Below are 17,546 nucleotides of genomic sequence, written 5' to 3'. Positions count from 1 at the left end.
AGGATGGAGAGTGAGAGACTGACAAGAAGAGTGTATGTGAGTGAGGTGGAGTAGGGGCAAGGGAGGGTGAGGCAAGGGTTGAAATGGAGGGATGAAGTGGAAAGGTATATGAGAGAGGAGTGTGCGAACTGGGAGCAGGGCAGTGAAATGGCAGGGGACAGGGCGACATGGAGGTGATTTGTTTGTAGCCACCCCTTACAGGATTAAGGCATCTGGCAGTACAGTAGATAGATTGATAGATAGATAGAACGCTAATCCAGTAGAGAGATCGTGACGAATGCAGTGAAGCACCTGCAGGAGATACCGAAAACTGACTTTGAAAGATGTTTCAGGCAGTGGAAAGAATGCTGGCTACATGTGTCAAGTCAGCAGTTGCCTCCTTTGAGGGAGGTTAGTGTCCCAGCTCAACATGTTGCCCTAACTATTTATTGTTTTAGAGCCTAAGGTCGGATACTTTCTGAACAGACCTAGTATGATGGTTATGAGTGGTAAGACAGAGAACCTAGGGAACTGTAGGAGAGGAACAAGGGGGCTTTTGAGAAGAGGTTAGGGTGTATAGACTTTTTATTTTTATTTTATTTTTTTAAGGACATTTGAAGAAAAGGGAGGGAAGTATGCTGCCTTCATGGATTTGGACAAAGCATAGAACAGAGTAGACAGGCATTGAATATTGAAAGTGCTGAGAATAAATTGAATATGGATAATTATAACGGCAGTTAAGGGAATATATTTGGGCACTAGGGCAGTGGCCTGCGTGGAAATGAACAGAGTGAGCTCTTGTGCTGTAGTTGAATTTTGGAAAGGGTGGTAGTTGGTGATGACCATCATCCACTCACTTGATATAGTTCTGCCTACTTCTTCCTTCATCTTTATCATTCTTTTTCTCTGTCTGCCCTCTTCTCTTACTATTTCTCCCATCTTTTGTGTCACTTTTTATTACTGTTCTTTTCTTTCTAGGTGGCTTTACAGTGAGTGACAAGCATAATGGTTTCCCCTAAGCCAGGAAACCATTTACAGTGCTGCATGGCAACCTTATCACCAACCCATGCATGTTCCTTACGTGTCATCAAGTGGGTTGGCGGAGGGTTAGTGTCCCTCCCTATAAAACAACTAACTCAGAGTCAAACGGACACCCCTTATGGGATTATGGCATCTGGCTATAGATAGAGATAGAATTTTGGAAGTTGAATCAAGGGTGTCTCATGTTTTCTATATTGTTCAGAGCATAATGTATATGGATGGCATTATAAAAGAAGTAAGATAAGCCAGTGGGTGTTGGAGTGTTCCTAGGCAGAGAGGGTAGGGTGTGGAATGTGTCTGATGATGTTTGCTGATGTTACTGTTCTGATAAGTGGTGAGTAAGAGCAACAAAGGTTTGATGAATGAGAATGGAAGTATGTGTATGAAACAGAATTCAAAAGTGAATGTAGCAGGTAGTAAAGTTATGGTGTTTGAGTGAAATTAAATATGGACTGCAGGGAGAAATTTGTTGCTCATAAATGGAGACTGTGAGTACCTTCAGGTACCAAAAGATTATAGTGTGATGAAGAAAGATAGTAGGTAAGAGAGAAAGAGTATGTCAGAGAAGGAGGGTTGCAGATAAATTGAGGGCATTGATAAGAAATGGAGATGTGTGCATGAAGGTAAGAGTATTGTGATCCCTGTGTTAACCCTTGGAAGTGAAGCTTGCTGAATCACAGTTTTACTTGTCAGCATTTATGTTCACACTCATCTGTGTCACCACTGTGATGTTTTTATGCATGGCTGCAGGGTTTTGCTCCCTATGATAGCTCCTTTTCCATGCCTGCCCTCACAGTATAGGTTGTTTATGCACATATCTGCGATTACGTTGATAGTGGCAGTTTTAATTCTGCGATAATCGCAAAATTTTCTGGTGCAGCAGTAGAGATGTGATGAGACCTAATGTTATTATGATGTGGATTTTACTTCATTTACATTGCCGAGTAAGGTAGGGCCCCTACAACCAGTTCTGCTCACGTGACCTGGGAGATCTATTTGTGTTTTAGCAGTGCCCTGTGCTCTGTGATGTTTGTGTATCTCTTTAGTAATTGGGTCAGTTAAAACCAGAGATTATAGATGAGTTTAGCTTAGTTAGCATATCATCATGATCATTATCTAATCCTGTGTTGCTCCATGAGGAGTGTAGGAGCCCAGGGCTAGACAAGTTGGTTCTGACATTTTAGATGAGGGTGACCAGCCTCACTCAACCCTGAGTGGCATTACGTGAGCAGTAAACCCCAACCATTCCTTGGATATAAACCTACACAGTCCCAATCTGGCTGGAGTGCCTTAATTATCCACTGAACCACCAGGTGCCATAATTTGGTTATATGATTACCACCCAGCATAGTAAATGATTTCTTGGTGTACAAGAAACCATTTGGCCTGTCACTCAGTGTAGAGTCACCCACAGACAGAAGAGGAAAGAAAGAAGGAAAGAAAGACAGAAGAGGAAGGAAGAGAAGATAGGACAGTCACCCAAAAGCATCAATATGAGTTAGCATATACATTTATAAAATGAAAGGAGGGACTGATTTTACAAAAAATTATATTCTAACTGTTACAGATATTTTATGAACAGAGGACACCAGTAATCTGGTGTATGGATTATTTTTTTATTCATTTGTTTTTCCTTCCTCCATTCTGTTATTTAAAAAAAAAAAAAAAAAACATTCATCTATCTGTTTATTGCCAGATGCCGTAATCACGTAAGGGGTGGTCGCTTGTTTTTGAGTTAGTTATTTTATGGGGAGGGGCACTAACACTACATCAACTCACTTGTTGACACGGCAGGAACATGTCTGGGTTAGTTACCACCCAGTGTTGTAAATGGTTTTCTAGCCTACAGAAAACCATCGGGCTTATCTCTCAACATAAACCCACCTAAGAAGTAAAGCAGAGTAATAAAAAGTTATAGGAAAATGGCAGAAATAGGAAGAGAGGAGGACAGACACAGCAAAGATTGTTAAAGGTGAAGGAAGAAGCAAGTGGCACTGTATCAAGTTAGTGGATGATGTACAAAGAATTAACAAGTACAAATCGGGTATTTTTAAATGCAATTTCAGATCCATCTGTGCTAGATGAGGAAACAAGAATGGATTACAACCTGGCTCAAGATGAAGACTCCCAGGGTTCATCATCCAAGAGGGAGGTGCGCAGATTCAGATGCGAAGTTATTGTTCCAGAGAGGTGAGTTAGCTGCCAGCATCAGCAATAGTTACATGGTATTCCCAGTAAGTGATAAAACAAAAACTCCTAAAGAAAGGTTCAATAACAGCTTCTCAAAAGAAGCACTCATATTACTGAAAGCATATGCTCCTCTGCTGCTAGAAAATATCCAAAAGAATCGTGGGTCAAAGACAGTAAGATCGTGGGCAGCAGTTGAAGTGAAGGCAGTTGTAAGTGAAGTAACGTTGATGGGCATTCTACAAAGATTGATGACAAAATGCATGCACCTTGTGCACCAGCATATTAAATAGTTTAAGGGCAGTTATTTGGAAGCTGAAGAGGAGGAGGTCAGGCAGTTTGGATTACCTACACAGTGCCCCCCTCCCCCCTTTTTTTTCTCCACAGAACTTATTTTTTATTCTACCGGATCCTCATCTTTGCTCATTTTGGAATGCTTTGCTACTTAAGAACTAAACTTGGAATGGTGAGTAAATTGGATAAGTTAATGGCTAGGATGAAGGAAGGAGAGGGTTAGCAAAAATAGAATTAAGTCAGTCAAGGGATTAGTAAAAGTGGTGTGTCTCTCAGAGTTTAGTTCATGGTCCTTTGTTGTTGGAGGGGGTGTGCACGCTGATTGTTTTAAGAGATGCCATTACTGCAGTATCTGACTTGTATTCGTTGATGTACAGCAGTGCCAGCCCCATTTTCAGGACAGATACAGTCAGCTCGCATTACATCGCGGTTTTCTAATTCTTGGTACTTCTCCAGCCAAACCGGGATCACTTCGTACGTCGCTGTAACCAATTTGATAGCCGCGGTCGCTGTCCCAAACGATTCATTTTTGGGGAGTTTTCCAGGTTGTGGCATCATTTACCTAGTCGCGGCTGGAAGCCAATTATTTTCAAGCATGACAGGCTAATCACAGTGCATCTCACCCACGCGTAGTGGCAAGCGGGTGCACTAGTCCACCCTGTTGTCCCCACTGCTAGAGGGAGGTTGATGAGGAGGAAGCAGGACAGAGGCAGCAGCAGCATGAGGCACCACCACACTTGCCTCATGCTGGGAGCCCGTAGTGTGCCTCAAGCCTCGGAAGCCTCCCCCTCCGCCATCCACTTAAGCAGTGTCGTCAGTCGGAGTCAGTAAGACCTTTACAATATTGTTCGTTCCCCTTGAATGCATGCATTACATACTGTTTTGAAAGGTATTAGTGTTTGCTGGTGACCAGTCAGGTTCAAGTGTGGTGGTAGGGGGCAACTTTGCTGAGATGTTAGACTCATAAGTAATTTTCACCCCAATCTATATATATAATTTGTAGAATTTCTGAGCCACGGTAGGTATTAAGACTAAAATAACCGCGAATTACTCAAGCTCACTGTATTTTAACTCTCCTGTCCAATGAGAGTTGTGCATAAATAGTTGTTTGAGTATAATGCAGGAAAAGATTGTTTATCATCCATTCATTGCCAGACGCCATGTATCCCAAACGGGGTGGCCAAGGGCTTAGAGTTAATTGTTTTACAGGGAGGGACACTAATCCTCCACCAACCCCACTTGACACGTAGGGATGCCAACAGCATCTGGTGTTCCCAGGCGGTCACCCATCCAAGTACTAACCAGACCCAACGTTGCTTAAAAACAAAAATTAAAAAGCACTTTAGTTGTTTCTTTGTGGGTTTTAAATTGCTGAGCATCACAAATGAGGAGCAGACATCATTGTATTTCAGCAAGTTCTCCTCTTCTTAATTGTAACGAGTGTGAAACAGCATTTGTTTAATTGTCTTATGTATACAAAATTGGTATTCCTGTGTGGTGCATTTGCTTTAGTTTCTTGTGAACTTCAAGTTTGAACATTAATTGTTACCATACTATGGCAGATAATTACCTAGAAATTAACATAAATGTGGTTGAAAATACTGTACCCTGTTTCTTTTACCCATACCAAGAACTGTCTGTGATGAAAACAAAACTTTAACATATTTACACTGCATGCAAAATCTAGGAATTACAGTAGTTCCAGAGTAAATAACTGAGATGTCAACTTTATATTCAGTTGTCCTGAAGCATCTCTCAGCTCTGCACGTTTCACCATCCTACCCTCCTGCATGTGCTGTTTGATGTCTCATTTTTAGCAGTAGTATTGTTTATGAGGATAATAACATTACCTATGATGTTTCTGTATCAGTCTCTGTTGATTGAGTACGGTATATGAGAGTTTGGGTTTGGGCTTGGAACGCATCTCTGGCTTTTCTTCAGTATCTTATGAGGAAAATTGCCTCGATATCCAACATACTCACTGACCGAACATTCCCACTGGTTCGCAACACTGCCAGATATCGAGGTATGGTTGTACTGTCTGCAGTATGGGGAATATGATGCAGATGTGCTGGACCACTCCCCATGCTTAGAGTGGCTCAAAGCACAGTTACCATTGCTGGCGACGGATTATCCCACTAGTTTGGACTAGGTTGGGGAGGAGTGGGCGGGAAGTGGTGGTGCATTGCGCAATTTGGGGACTACTTCTGGTAGGCCTGGGTGGGAGAGAGGCTGTGGACATACTGTATTGCATGTGGTCAGCCTCAGTCTTGCGCATCTTTTGTTGTGTTGACATCTCCACCTCTGCATGCTGCATCTTGAGTGTGAAAAGTGTTACCCAGTAGTGATTGTGAAGAATGGTTGCTTGTAAGGAATCACCTACCCTCACCTCTACTGAGAAAGCAAAGAGGAAGCTTCTGGGCATTGCAGAGAAGATGGAAGTGATCGAGACACACAAGAAAGGCACAGTCAGGTGCGACTTCAGTCACAAGTGTGGCATAAAGCAGTCAATCCCGCATGACATCCTGAAGACCAAGGACAAAACAAAGGAGGTTTTGAAGAAAATGGAAGGTATGATGAGGGGTAAGGCTGTGTTCAGGAGCTAGAAGCTGCCCAGTGAGAAACTGGATGAAGAAGTGTATAAGGGATACTTACAGGAGTGAACTGAAGGTGATCTGTACATGGCCTGGACATCCAACATGCAGCACAAAGGTTTGTTACTTACCATGGAGTAGAATATTTCAGGTGTAGTGATGGCCGGCTGTGGAGGTTCAGGAGGCACCATATTGTTAAGAAGGACATAACTGTGGAAATTCTCAGTGCTGATATCAATGCTGTGGAGCCATTCTTCCCATCATTTTTGGAAGCTGATGGAGGACTAAGGCTTGCATGAGTTCCAAATTTACAATGTTGACGAAACTGGTCTATTCTGGCATGCTGTCCCTCAGAATACCCAGGCTTCAAAGAATATTGGCAGCACTCCAAGGTATAATACAATGAAGGAGTGTCTCTCCATGGCCTGTGCCAGTTCTGATGGCTCTCATCACCTACAGCCAGTTACAGTAAGTAAGAGCAGGTGACTTAGGTTACTCAAGGACACCATGGCCAAGCTTCCTATGGAGTACCATGGGAACAAGTCTCTCTGGTTTACCCAAGCTTTCATTCATGACAGGTTCCACCACGGCTTCGACCCTACCATGAGGCAGCACCAAAAAAGATATGGCATCAGTCCTTATGAGGCAGTGCTGCTGTTGAACAGTGCACCAACCCATCCTTCCTCCACCAAACTCTGCAGCAAGGATGAACAAATCAAGACTTTGTTCCTCCCATCCAACACCACTGCCCTTATCCAGCTTATGGACCAGGGAGTTAGGCACCACAGAAACCTCTACCTGCAACAGTGTTGGAACAGCTGAACACTATCATTTTACTGATCCCAACCATGCCAAAACAAACACGTGTGGGTCAAAAATTTACTAAATGTGTAAACAAGTGAGGCAGTCTTCCCCTTGACATCCAAGCCTACCAGACACACCCATTAATCTCAACTTAGGACCAGGCGATGACGACGGAGGAAAAGAGGAGTTGGAGAAGGAGAAGAAAATGCAAAGAGGAAAAAAACTGCTTTACACTGAGAGTGTCACAAGTTGCTGAAAGTGGCATATAAATCTGTTAAAAGTAGGCATCATGAGGAAATAAGAACAAAAGCACAGGAAGCGTGAGAACTTGCAGAGAAGACTTAGAGATAGCAGTAGACAACGGAAATCGCAGAAGAGGGTAGAAATAAGGAGTGAAAATACGCGAAGACACTCAAGACTTTCGTAGGCCTGACTTGTCTGGGGTCCCAAGGATCCTTTGTGGGGCATGGAGTGAAGAAGCAGGGTTTATGAGAGAGTGTGCTGCCCAAGTGAATCATTTATTTCAGTATGAGACCACGAGAAATGTTCAAGTATGGAGCTAGACAGTTCAAGTAAGGGGCATAACAGTGCTCCATGAACTAAACATAAGCGGAATTATAAGGGTGAACAGGCAGAGAAGAGTTTTATGTGGCCCAGCAGATGGGACAGACTTGGGGAGTGCCTTAAACACAGCAATTCTGCTGAGAGAAGCAGACAGTCACATGACCATGGACTGCAGGAAATTCTAGAGTAGAAGCTGGTCAGAATTAAGGGAGCTTGTGAGTGTACAAGACAAGGGAATTTCACATGTCCTAAACATCAGTTGAAAACACCAGTTAACTTGTGCTCAGTATCCAGTAGTAGTTAATGTAAGTCCCTGGTCAAGGGGGTAATTAGAGTAAAACCTTGGTATAACGGACTTCAGTAGACCGGAATTCGCCTTCATCGGACTCAAGGAGCTACCAGACTAAATTCCAATACTGTATATTGGACAAAGTCCGATAAAGCCAGAAGCAGCCCGGACTGCCTGACCACCTCAGTTATGTTCACCACAATAAGGTAAATAAAAGATATGTTTATCAGTGTACAGTACAGTATTATTAATAATATTATACCATTTGATTAATGTAGTGAAGTTGTAACACAATACAGTACCGCAGTGGTAGTCAAAACAGTTTAAGAACTGTTCAAGCGATCTGGACAAATGTCTGTTATATTGGAAAAAGTCTGGATGTCGCATTTATTGGAATTTTGCATTTTTCGGAATGGTTTGGGCCCCAGTTAGTCTGTTATAGTGAGGTCCTACTGTATAGTGATTATTCTGTAGTCAGTAAGAATTCAAGTAAACATACGATACTTGTAGGTGAGTCATTATGGTACAGTACTTTAAATGTGTTTGTTATTACGTGTAATTGAGTTAAATCTCCCAGCATTGCATGCCTTGTTTCCATTGGTATTGCTACAGTAATGTAACTGTCTTGTGCAAAGTTAGTAAAATAGAAAACTCATCTGTGTTTTGGAACTTCATTGTGTGGAACAGTTTTCCTTTTAGTCTGGGAGGGAATTGAAGCTGAAAAGGATACACAGTGTCACATTGTCTTAACTTGAATGTTACATATGAGGCCGCGCGTGCGAGTTTGTACCAAGCAACATTTTTTTTTTTAAGCCAGAAATCGCGTTTAAAGTTTGCGAATATTGAAACGATCATAACTCTGTTGTTTTTAAAGCTAGAGACTTCATTCAAAGACCATAATGAAGGATAAAGTATGCCGAATATGCCCATGTCGTTAGTCATTGAAAATAATATATGCAAATATACGAAATTATAGTTTTTTCGAAATGCCGAAAATCGGCAATTTTTAGTATACAACTTCAACGAAGTATAACTCCGTTATTAATAATGCTAGAGACTCCATTAAAAAACCATAGTAAAGAGGAAAGGATGCAAATTATGAATATATAAACAGATTTTGGATAAACCAATTAAAGCAAGAGAAAACACCTGTTTTCTAAGTTCAACAGAATTTTCACTCAAAGTTCATGATCACAAAACCATTCAGTACATAGTTGTTAATGGATATTATAAAGACATCAAATATGCACTAGGGGGTGGTGGTAATGCACTAGGCCACCACATGCATTATCACCACCCCCAATGGATATAAAGACATCAAATATGCACTAGGGGGTGGTGGTAATGCACTAGGCCACCACATGCATTATCACCACCCCCAATGCCCTCAGGTAGTGCCACACATCCACCATTATCACCAGCGTCATCACTATCATCACAACAACCCCATCACTTTCACCATGATGAACTATGGCACCAGGAGCCATATCACCATCGCCAGCATCCTCACATAACGGCACACTAGCTGCACCATTATCACCATCATCACAATGACTATCACTGCTCTCCAAAGCAGCCACACTGACACCATGTGCTTTATCCCTAAGACCAGGGCGAGCTTTGTAGGTGGAAAAAACTAGCCACTTTAAAAGACTTGGAGCCTTCAGCAGGGCCGCTCTCTTGCACCCCGGAAGGCCCAGCGGTAGGGTCATCAACATACTCATTATCAGAAGACATTAAGAGCACAATGAACACACACATACACAGACACACACACACACACACACATACACACAATTGGAGAAAGAGAGGTAACGACAGAACAAAGGAAGAATATAAAAGAACAAGAAATAAATACACAAGAATACGTAGAGAAGAAGAAAGGAATTTTGAAAAAGGTATAATTGACAAATGCAAGGATGAACCCAAACTGTTTTATAGATTTGTTAATGGCAAACTGAAACAAAAGGAAGGAATCACCAAGCTGAAAGTAGAAGGTGAGGTCCTTAAGGATGCGGCAATGCAAGCAGAAATAATGAACAAACGTTTCCAGTCAGTTTTCACTAAAGATAAGGAGCTTGTGGAAGGGGAGGGAGTGATTAGAAATGTTCCGGTGATGAAAGATATAAAAGTGGAGGTACAGGAAGTGTATAAATTACTGGAAACTCAAGATGTAAGGAAAGCCCCAGGACCTGATGGAATTTCTAATTGGGTACTGAAGGAATGCAGAGAACAACTGGCGGATAAAATTCACAGCGTAATTGTATGCTCACTGGAAGAGGGGAAAGTGCCAAAAGAATGGAAGAGGGCAAATGTGGTACTAATTTACAAGGGAGGAAACAGGGAAGAACCCCTGAATTATAGACCAGTGTCTCTAACCAGCATGGTCGCAAAATTGTGTGAGAGAATCTTGAAAGACAGATGGATAAAATATCTGGAAGAGATGAATATTTTGGCTGAATGTCAGTTTGGATTCAGAAGTGGAAGGTCATGTGTTTCTAACTTGTTGAGCTTTTACTCAAGAGCGATTGATGTGGTACAGGAGAGAGATGGTTGGGTGGATTGTGTGTACTTAGACTTAGAGAAGGCCTTTGACAAGGTACATCATAAGAGACTAATGTGGAAACTAGAATATATAGGAGGACTAAAGGGGAAACTTCTGGAATGGATGAGAGACAGACAAATGAGGACAGTAATAAAGGAAAAGATGTCTGGATGGAGGGAAGTAACAAGTGGAGTCCCTCAAGGCTCAGTGTTGGCGCCAGTAATGTTCCTGATTTACGTAAATGATATGGTAGATGGAGTGAACAGTTATGCAAGTCTGTTTGCTGATGATGTAAAGATCTTGAGGAAGATAGAGGTTGAGGAGGATTGTAAAATACTGCAGGAGGATTTGGATAGGATACACAATTGGAGCCGGACATGGGAAATGAAATTTAATGTAAAGAAATGTAAAATATTGGAAATGGGTAAAAGTACCAGGAGACCATCACTGAATTATTTTTTGGGTAACGAATTAATCACAAAAAGGAGAGAAGAGAAAGATTTGGGAGTGCTGGTCCAAGATAGTTTGTCACCAGAAAAGCACATTAACAAGATAGTTGGAGAGACTTATAAACTCTTGACTAACATAAGAGTAGCATTTCATTATATGGATGAGGAAATGATGAAAAAATTGATAGTGGCCATGATCCGCCCCAGGTTAGAATATGCAGCAGTAGTGTGGTCCCCACACAAAAAGAAAGATATAAACAAGATTGAGAGAATACAAAGAACAGCAACCAAAATGGTCCCCAGTCTGTCAGACCTTTCATACAGAGAGAGGCTGGAAAAACTGGATTTGCCTTCGTTAGAGGAAAGGAGAAAGAGGGGAGACATGATTGTGGTGTTCAGGACCATGGTGGGAGTAGATAAAATTGACAAAGAAGATCTGTTTGTATGGGATAAGAGAGCAACAAGAGGACATGGAATGAAATTGAAAAAGTCAAGCTGCTTGAAGGATATCAAGAAATATAGCTTTCCTTACAGAAGTATAGACTTATGGAATAACCTGGACAAAGAGATCGTCCAGTCTAAAAACTTAAACGAGTTTAAAGTTAAATTCGACTTATTGAGAAACAGCGACGGAAACCCACGAGCATAGTACATTCCGTGTATATCACAACTAGGTATATTAAGTAAATACTTAAATATTTGGAACGACTTAGACAAAGAGGTGGTGCATGAGAAAAACATTCATGTGTGTAAAGGTAGACTTGATAAATGTGGATATGGAGACAGGACAACACGAGCATTGCTCAATTCCTGTATACTACAAATAGGTAAATACAAATAGGTAAATACACACACACACACAAAAGGAAAAGTGTAGCTTTTGTACGCGGAGAATGACACGCGAGGCAAAACTGGGCCTTCGCAGTACCACCAGCAGCATGTGCTGGAAACGCTGAAAATAGCACGTAGCCATATCATTAGCATAAGAGTTTCTGGGTTAATGAGAAACAATATTGACCTTATTTAAAATGTCAGAGCATTAGCAAAATTTACTTAATAATCTGGTACATATATTAAGATTATATTCATAACAACTGTTAGATGCTAACAACAGCTAACAGTGTATAGCAAGTGGATTGGCAGTGACTCACCCTGTCGGTGTCGCTTGGCACAAACTTGCCCAAACTGGCGGTCTGTCACCCACTCTCACCTCACAAATCGATTTCAGTGTTGTATTTTGGAGGACTTTCAGCCTTATGTCTAGTTCAAAATTGTAGCAAGTGACATGCCTGGGATATAAAAGAAGGGTCAAAATAGTGATATAACATGAAAACGCATGATCGGCTTGGGTGGCGCTTGGTACAAACTCGCATGCGCGGCCTCATATTTTCTCTGGACTTGTGTCCGCACTCCTTACTGCAATTGTTCTCGCGCTACCTATCCCCGTAACTGGCACTCAGATATCATGCTCATTAAAGATGAGTGCAAAACATGTGAACGATTACTGAGGGAGGGTAGGGCATGACGACAGTGCCTTGTTGTGACTGAGGATGGTATGGGGTGGACCAGGAAGGCTATGAGGGCACCAGAAGCAAGAAAACTTGCAGAACTTCAAAAAGCGCACCATCAAGGATGTCATCAGCAACTGGACAGCAGTGTGGAAGAAAGAGTCTCTTGTCACACTGAAGAATGGGTGGTGCAAGCTCCTCAGAACCCCCAAGACTCCAGCACCACTACCTGATTTTGAGAGATTTGGCCCACTGAGGATGGCAGATATTTTGGCAGTTGCAGGGCAGGATGATCTTGCAGAGGAAGTGAGTGAGGATGCGGGTGTGCCTGGCTGCCATCACCAGACAGAAGAGGAGACTGCTGCTGAACTGTAACAAGTCTCAGTCATAGGAGGAAGATGAGGAGGAGGAGGTAGAGGCACTGGACCATCCTTGGCTGGAGACAGTTCTTACCATCATAGACAGAGTTGGTGGGTTTATAGCTGACTACTTTGAGGTCATGTGGCTCATCAGGTTGGAGCACAGTGTATAGGCTGAAACAGTGTGCTCATCTCTGGACCAAAATAAGCTAGTTTTTGCAAAGGTCATCTATGTTTGGTCGCCTTGACCATTGTCGTCAGATGGGCACCACCTGCCAGGACAACGGCGTGTTTTGAGCGGCCAGTGCGACATATAGCCCGCTTTATATTATACATTTTGTGAGGATATAGTACATTTCACTGTGTGGTGTGTATGAGTGTTTTGTGAAGACATCCCAAGGCGATTGTCTGAGACAGTTTCACATGCCAAATGATAAAAATAATCAGACATTTGTGTGGACAGAGGGACAAGGTTGCTCCTCTCAGCTGTGTCTATGGAAGGCTTCAGTTTGGAACAATATGCAAGAGATCTGCAAAGCTACCTGCTAAAGACATTGCCTCCAATGTATTTAAAAAAAAAAAAAAAAAAAAAAAAGTTGGTAAAGCCTAGAGCAGTTCTGGATCAAAATCTTCTTGCAAAACAACAAGGGCATACGTAGTGTGTGAATCGTTTTACGGTGAAACGCAATGAACTAATAAGATTAATTATTAGGGAATTTACATTCAGTTATGAACATCAAATGGTCATGTAACATATCAACAGGATTGTCTTGTCTTAGACAAAATAATATTACCAAGATACTATAAGGTGTTTGTTTTGTGCTAAATGAATGTCTGTGAACTCAGTCACTTCAAAAGTAATCCTGTAGCATTGTTGTTGCACCCTGACTATATTTTCATTTAGCATAATGCTCTTTATATAATTCCATGGTGATATGGTGACAAATTCACAGTAATTTGCGTGAAGCAGTAAGATATTACGAAGAAATCGGTCAGTGGAACTTAATGCTGCTACTGACATATATGTATGATAGTACTGAAACTCTTTTAATCACTTTAAATTAACACACACCCTTGAAATTCTGATAGAGAAAACTAAACTGTTGGTGAGTTACAGAGAGAGAGAAGGGGAGAGAGGAGTATTCCCTTAAGACTTTGGCATGGTGAAACAGCTGCAAAGTCACCTCTCTCTCTCTCTCTCTCTCTCTCTCTCTCTCTCTCTCAGTAATATAGAATTGATATAAGGTGGTATTGGTGATGACGGTAGTGATTGGGAGTCACCTGATCCCAGGTGACATAGACAGAGGAGTCAAATTCTGAGGATGAAGCAAGCTGTGCATGAACACACTGTCACTGCACTTTGGGTTGGAGCTAGTGCAACTGCAGCATCCAAGGAAGGTCCAGGCTAAGATCTCCCAGTTTTTCAAGCCTGTGCCCTCTTGCTGCCAAGAGAATCCTCACAGGGTCATAGACCTCCATTGTATCTGTAGCATCAACATCCTCAGCCAGCCTCCATATAGCCTCAGAATCCCGTAATAAAACCTTCAGAACCCCAGCCCCCAGTACCTCAGGACTCTATACTACAGAGCCACCAGAAACCATCTTTGCTGATAGTGATGATGAATGACAGTTAACTCAGTCTACATCATATGAGGAGAGTGGAAGTGTAAGCAGTCTACATCCATCTCTAAAGGTACTTTGTACAATACCCATTTTCTTCTAACCTGGCCCACCCCCATCATGATTGCTGAGTTGTTATAGAAGGCTATAGTAATAATTTGTCAGAAGTGCTATTATGATAAGGGTGTGAAATTATGGGCAAGGTCATCATAAGATAGTGTTGAGAAGCGGGATTTGCTAGTTAGGTAGTCTAGATGTTTCTCAGTGTTTCTGGTATTTTACTGTTGCATGTCAGAGTTGCCAGTTAGCCTGCTGTTGTGAGCGTAGTTTTTTCATAAGTTACACATTAATTTTTGTGCTCTTTTTCTCACTAATGTTATGTGATTGTTTGTTAAATTATGTAATTTGATTTAAATTTGAATGCAAAATAATTTAGTGTTGTGTGGTGTAAGATGACTCTGGCATGTTTCGGATGTCTCTGAGTTGGTAACTGTTGTAACTGTTTTTCCCTTCGGGAATGCACAAGAAATATGGAGAAGTGTAGATCATTCTAGAACATCCATCCATCATCCAATCCTACGTTGCCCCATGAGGAGCATAGGAGCCCGCGGCTAGGCAAGTTGATCCTGACATTTAAGATGAGAGTGAGCAGTCTCATTCATCCCTCAGCGGCATTTTGTGAGCAATAAACCCCAACCACCCCTTGGATATAAACCTTCACTGGCTCAGTCTGATTGGAGTGCCACAATTACCCACTGAACCACCAATCATCAAAGTTTGGTTATATGGTTGCCACCCAGTGTAGTAAATGGTTTCTTGGGGTACAGGAAACCATTTGGCTTGTCACTCAGTGTAGAGTCACCCACAGGCAGAAGGAATTGGAAGGAATGAAGGAAAGAAAGACAGAAGAGGGAGTGTAAAGTCACCCATAGGCCGAAGGATGAGGAAGGAATGAAGGAAACAAAGACAGAAGAGGACGCAAGGAAAGAAGGATGGAGGAGAGGAAAGGGCAGACACCTGAGAGCAGCAGTGCAAGCTTACATAAGGATGGGGAAGAGGCTAAAGTTCAGTTTGCAGTGTAGCTTAGTGTAAGTGCAGTTTGTATGTTTTTGGTATATGTGAATATCGTGAAGCGTTGTTGGCAAACAGTGAAGTGTAATTGCAGTTAGTAAAGTTTATATAGCTCCAGTGCTTGTGAAAATAGTGAAGTGAAGTTGGAAAGCATTAAGTGTAATTATTTGGAAAATAAAGACAGTGAACTTAAGAAGCCAGTGTTTATTTTTGCTTCAGCTGACCTTGTGTGCTCTGCACTGAAAGGCTGAACCTATGAAGAACAACTCACTGGGCAACATCCTTCCTATACTAAATTATTGCTGTTGGAGCCTGTGGCAATGTGGGACCAGGATGTAACACTGGACTCAGGAGTGGGGTTAAGTGCTGCAGTGAGTCAAATCTTCGAGATGGAGCAAGGGGGTGTGCAGACAAGATCCCAAGCATCTGGGCAGGAGGACGAGGTGTCATTGGCTGCAATCATGGAGCTATTGCAAGCACAAAGTGTCCAACCACAAGAACAGAGTGAAGGACTACAGGCACAAAGTGCCCAGTTACAAGCACAAAGTGTCCAACTACAAGCATAGAGTGAAGAACAGAAAGAACTCAAAAGAACAATCACAGGCACAGAATGAAGGACAGAAGACAGAAAGAACTTAAAGGACAATTGTAGGCACAAAATGAAGAAATCAAAGAACAATTACTGGCACAAAGGGAAGAACAGAAAGAATGATATGAACAGCTTCAAGAGGCATTACAGGAGCAACAGAGGGAATGACAACTGAGGATGCAAGGACAGCTAGACATTTTCATGCCCACAGGAACAGTTGACGGAGGAAGTATATGCTGAGCTATGGAAGCAGAAGTATGAGGTAAGCAATAATGTGACGGACTCCAGACAGCATGTAGACAACCAGTTGAAGTCAATTAGTGAGGAAATAGTGACGGAGTGCAGACAGAATGTGAACAACCAGCTGAAGATTAATGAGGGAATAGTGATGGATTGCAGACAGCATGTAGATGACCAGATGAAGCATGTAGTTGACCATGTGAAGGTAATTAGTGAGAAAATTGAGACTGTAAATAAATTATTGCACTGCTGAGCCTCAGGTTAGTGTACAGGGAGCATATGAAAAAAATAGACAGTGTGTGGTGGATCTTGATGAATCCCAAGCATCTAAAGGTAGCATTACAGGGCTGAATAATCAGAATGCAGAAATTTGAAGTCCTGGCTTTAATTATGATGCCCCAGTTTTTAGGCCTGAAACCAGTGTAGTACTGTATATGGTTATAATGGGGTCCAATTAAGAAGAAACCTCAGGAATTTTGTTTTAGAGTATCTTGGGAAGCTTACTGTGCACAGTTTGAGTTACTTGCTGATCAGAGTGGTTGGGATGGTAGGCAGAGGGCAGTGCAGCTTGCTACTAGCTTTAAGGGTGCTGTAAGGGAAATTCTGGGCCAGATGTCAGCAGAGGAGAGGAACAGTTATAAGTCCTTAGTAGAGGCGCTGGAGCGCAGATATGGGACCATGTACCAGACAGGTTTACAGAGCAAAATTCCGGAGCCGTGTACAGGCTTGAGGCGAATCACTACAGCAGCTTGCTCATGACCTGGAGAGAATGGCATACTGTACAAGGCATACCCTGGAGCAGCACCTAACCTGTTGGCTATTCTTCTGAGGGACCAATTCATCAATGCTCTTGACGGTGCAGGGTTGAAAGTGCAAGTGAAGCAGGCACAACCAAGAAGCATGCAAGAAGCACTAGCCAGAGCTCAAGAATTTGAGTCCTATGTCAGGTCCAGTACATCCACTTTTCAGGCAGAATGTAGTGCAGGATTCAAAGCAAGAAAGGGGCAGGTACATGAAGTGAAAAAATTTGAAGGAAGTTGTTGGTACTGTGAAAAACCAGGACATAGGAAAGAGGACTGCTACAACTGGGAGGGGGAACAGGAGAAGACTGGAGGAGGCTGCTGGTTCTGTGGGAAGCTGGGACACAAGAAGGATGAGTGTTACAAATGGAAGAAGGAACAAGAACAGAGCAGTGCAAGAATATCTTCAGTTGTAGCTTAAGTGTGTTGGACATGTAGTGAGGTGGGACACTTCAGTTGCTGCTGGTTCTGCGGAAAGCTGGGACACAAGAAGGATGAATGTTACAAATGGAAGAAGGAACAAGAATAGAGCAGTGCAAGGATATCTTCAGTTGTAGCTTAACCCCTTAACCGCGGGGTGTCACTTTCATGACGCTTGGGAGCAAGGGATCAT

The 17,546-nt window shown here is 42.3% G+C and overlaps 1 protein-coding gene across 1 annotated transcript in view; it reads left to right on the top strand.

Annotated features, from left to right (window-relative positions):
* LOC145401062 (uncharacterized) overlaps window positions 1–17,546 on the top strand; it is a 283,839-nt gene that overhangs the window by 57,189 nt on the left and 209,104 nt on the right. The window contains exon 2 of the mRNA XM_080273434.1: window positions 3,087–3,210. Within this exon, the coding sequence (XP_080129560.1) occupies window positions 3,087–3,210 (124 nt within the window). The remainder of the gene's footprint in view (window positions 1–3,086; window positions 3,211–17,546) is intronic.

The sequence above is a fragment of the Coenobita brevimanus genome, chromosome 54 (assembly GCF_032717465.1).
Source record: "Coenobita brevimanus isolate Jiangsu-jjx chromosome 54, ASM3271746v2, whole genome shotgun sequence".
NCBI lineage: Eukaryota > Metazoa > Arthropoda > Malacostraca > Decapoda > Coenobitidae > Coenobita > Coenobita brevimanus.
This window is presented reverse-complemented; position numbering and strand designations above follow the sequence as displayed.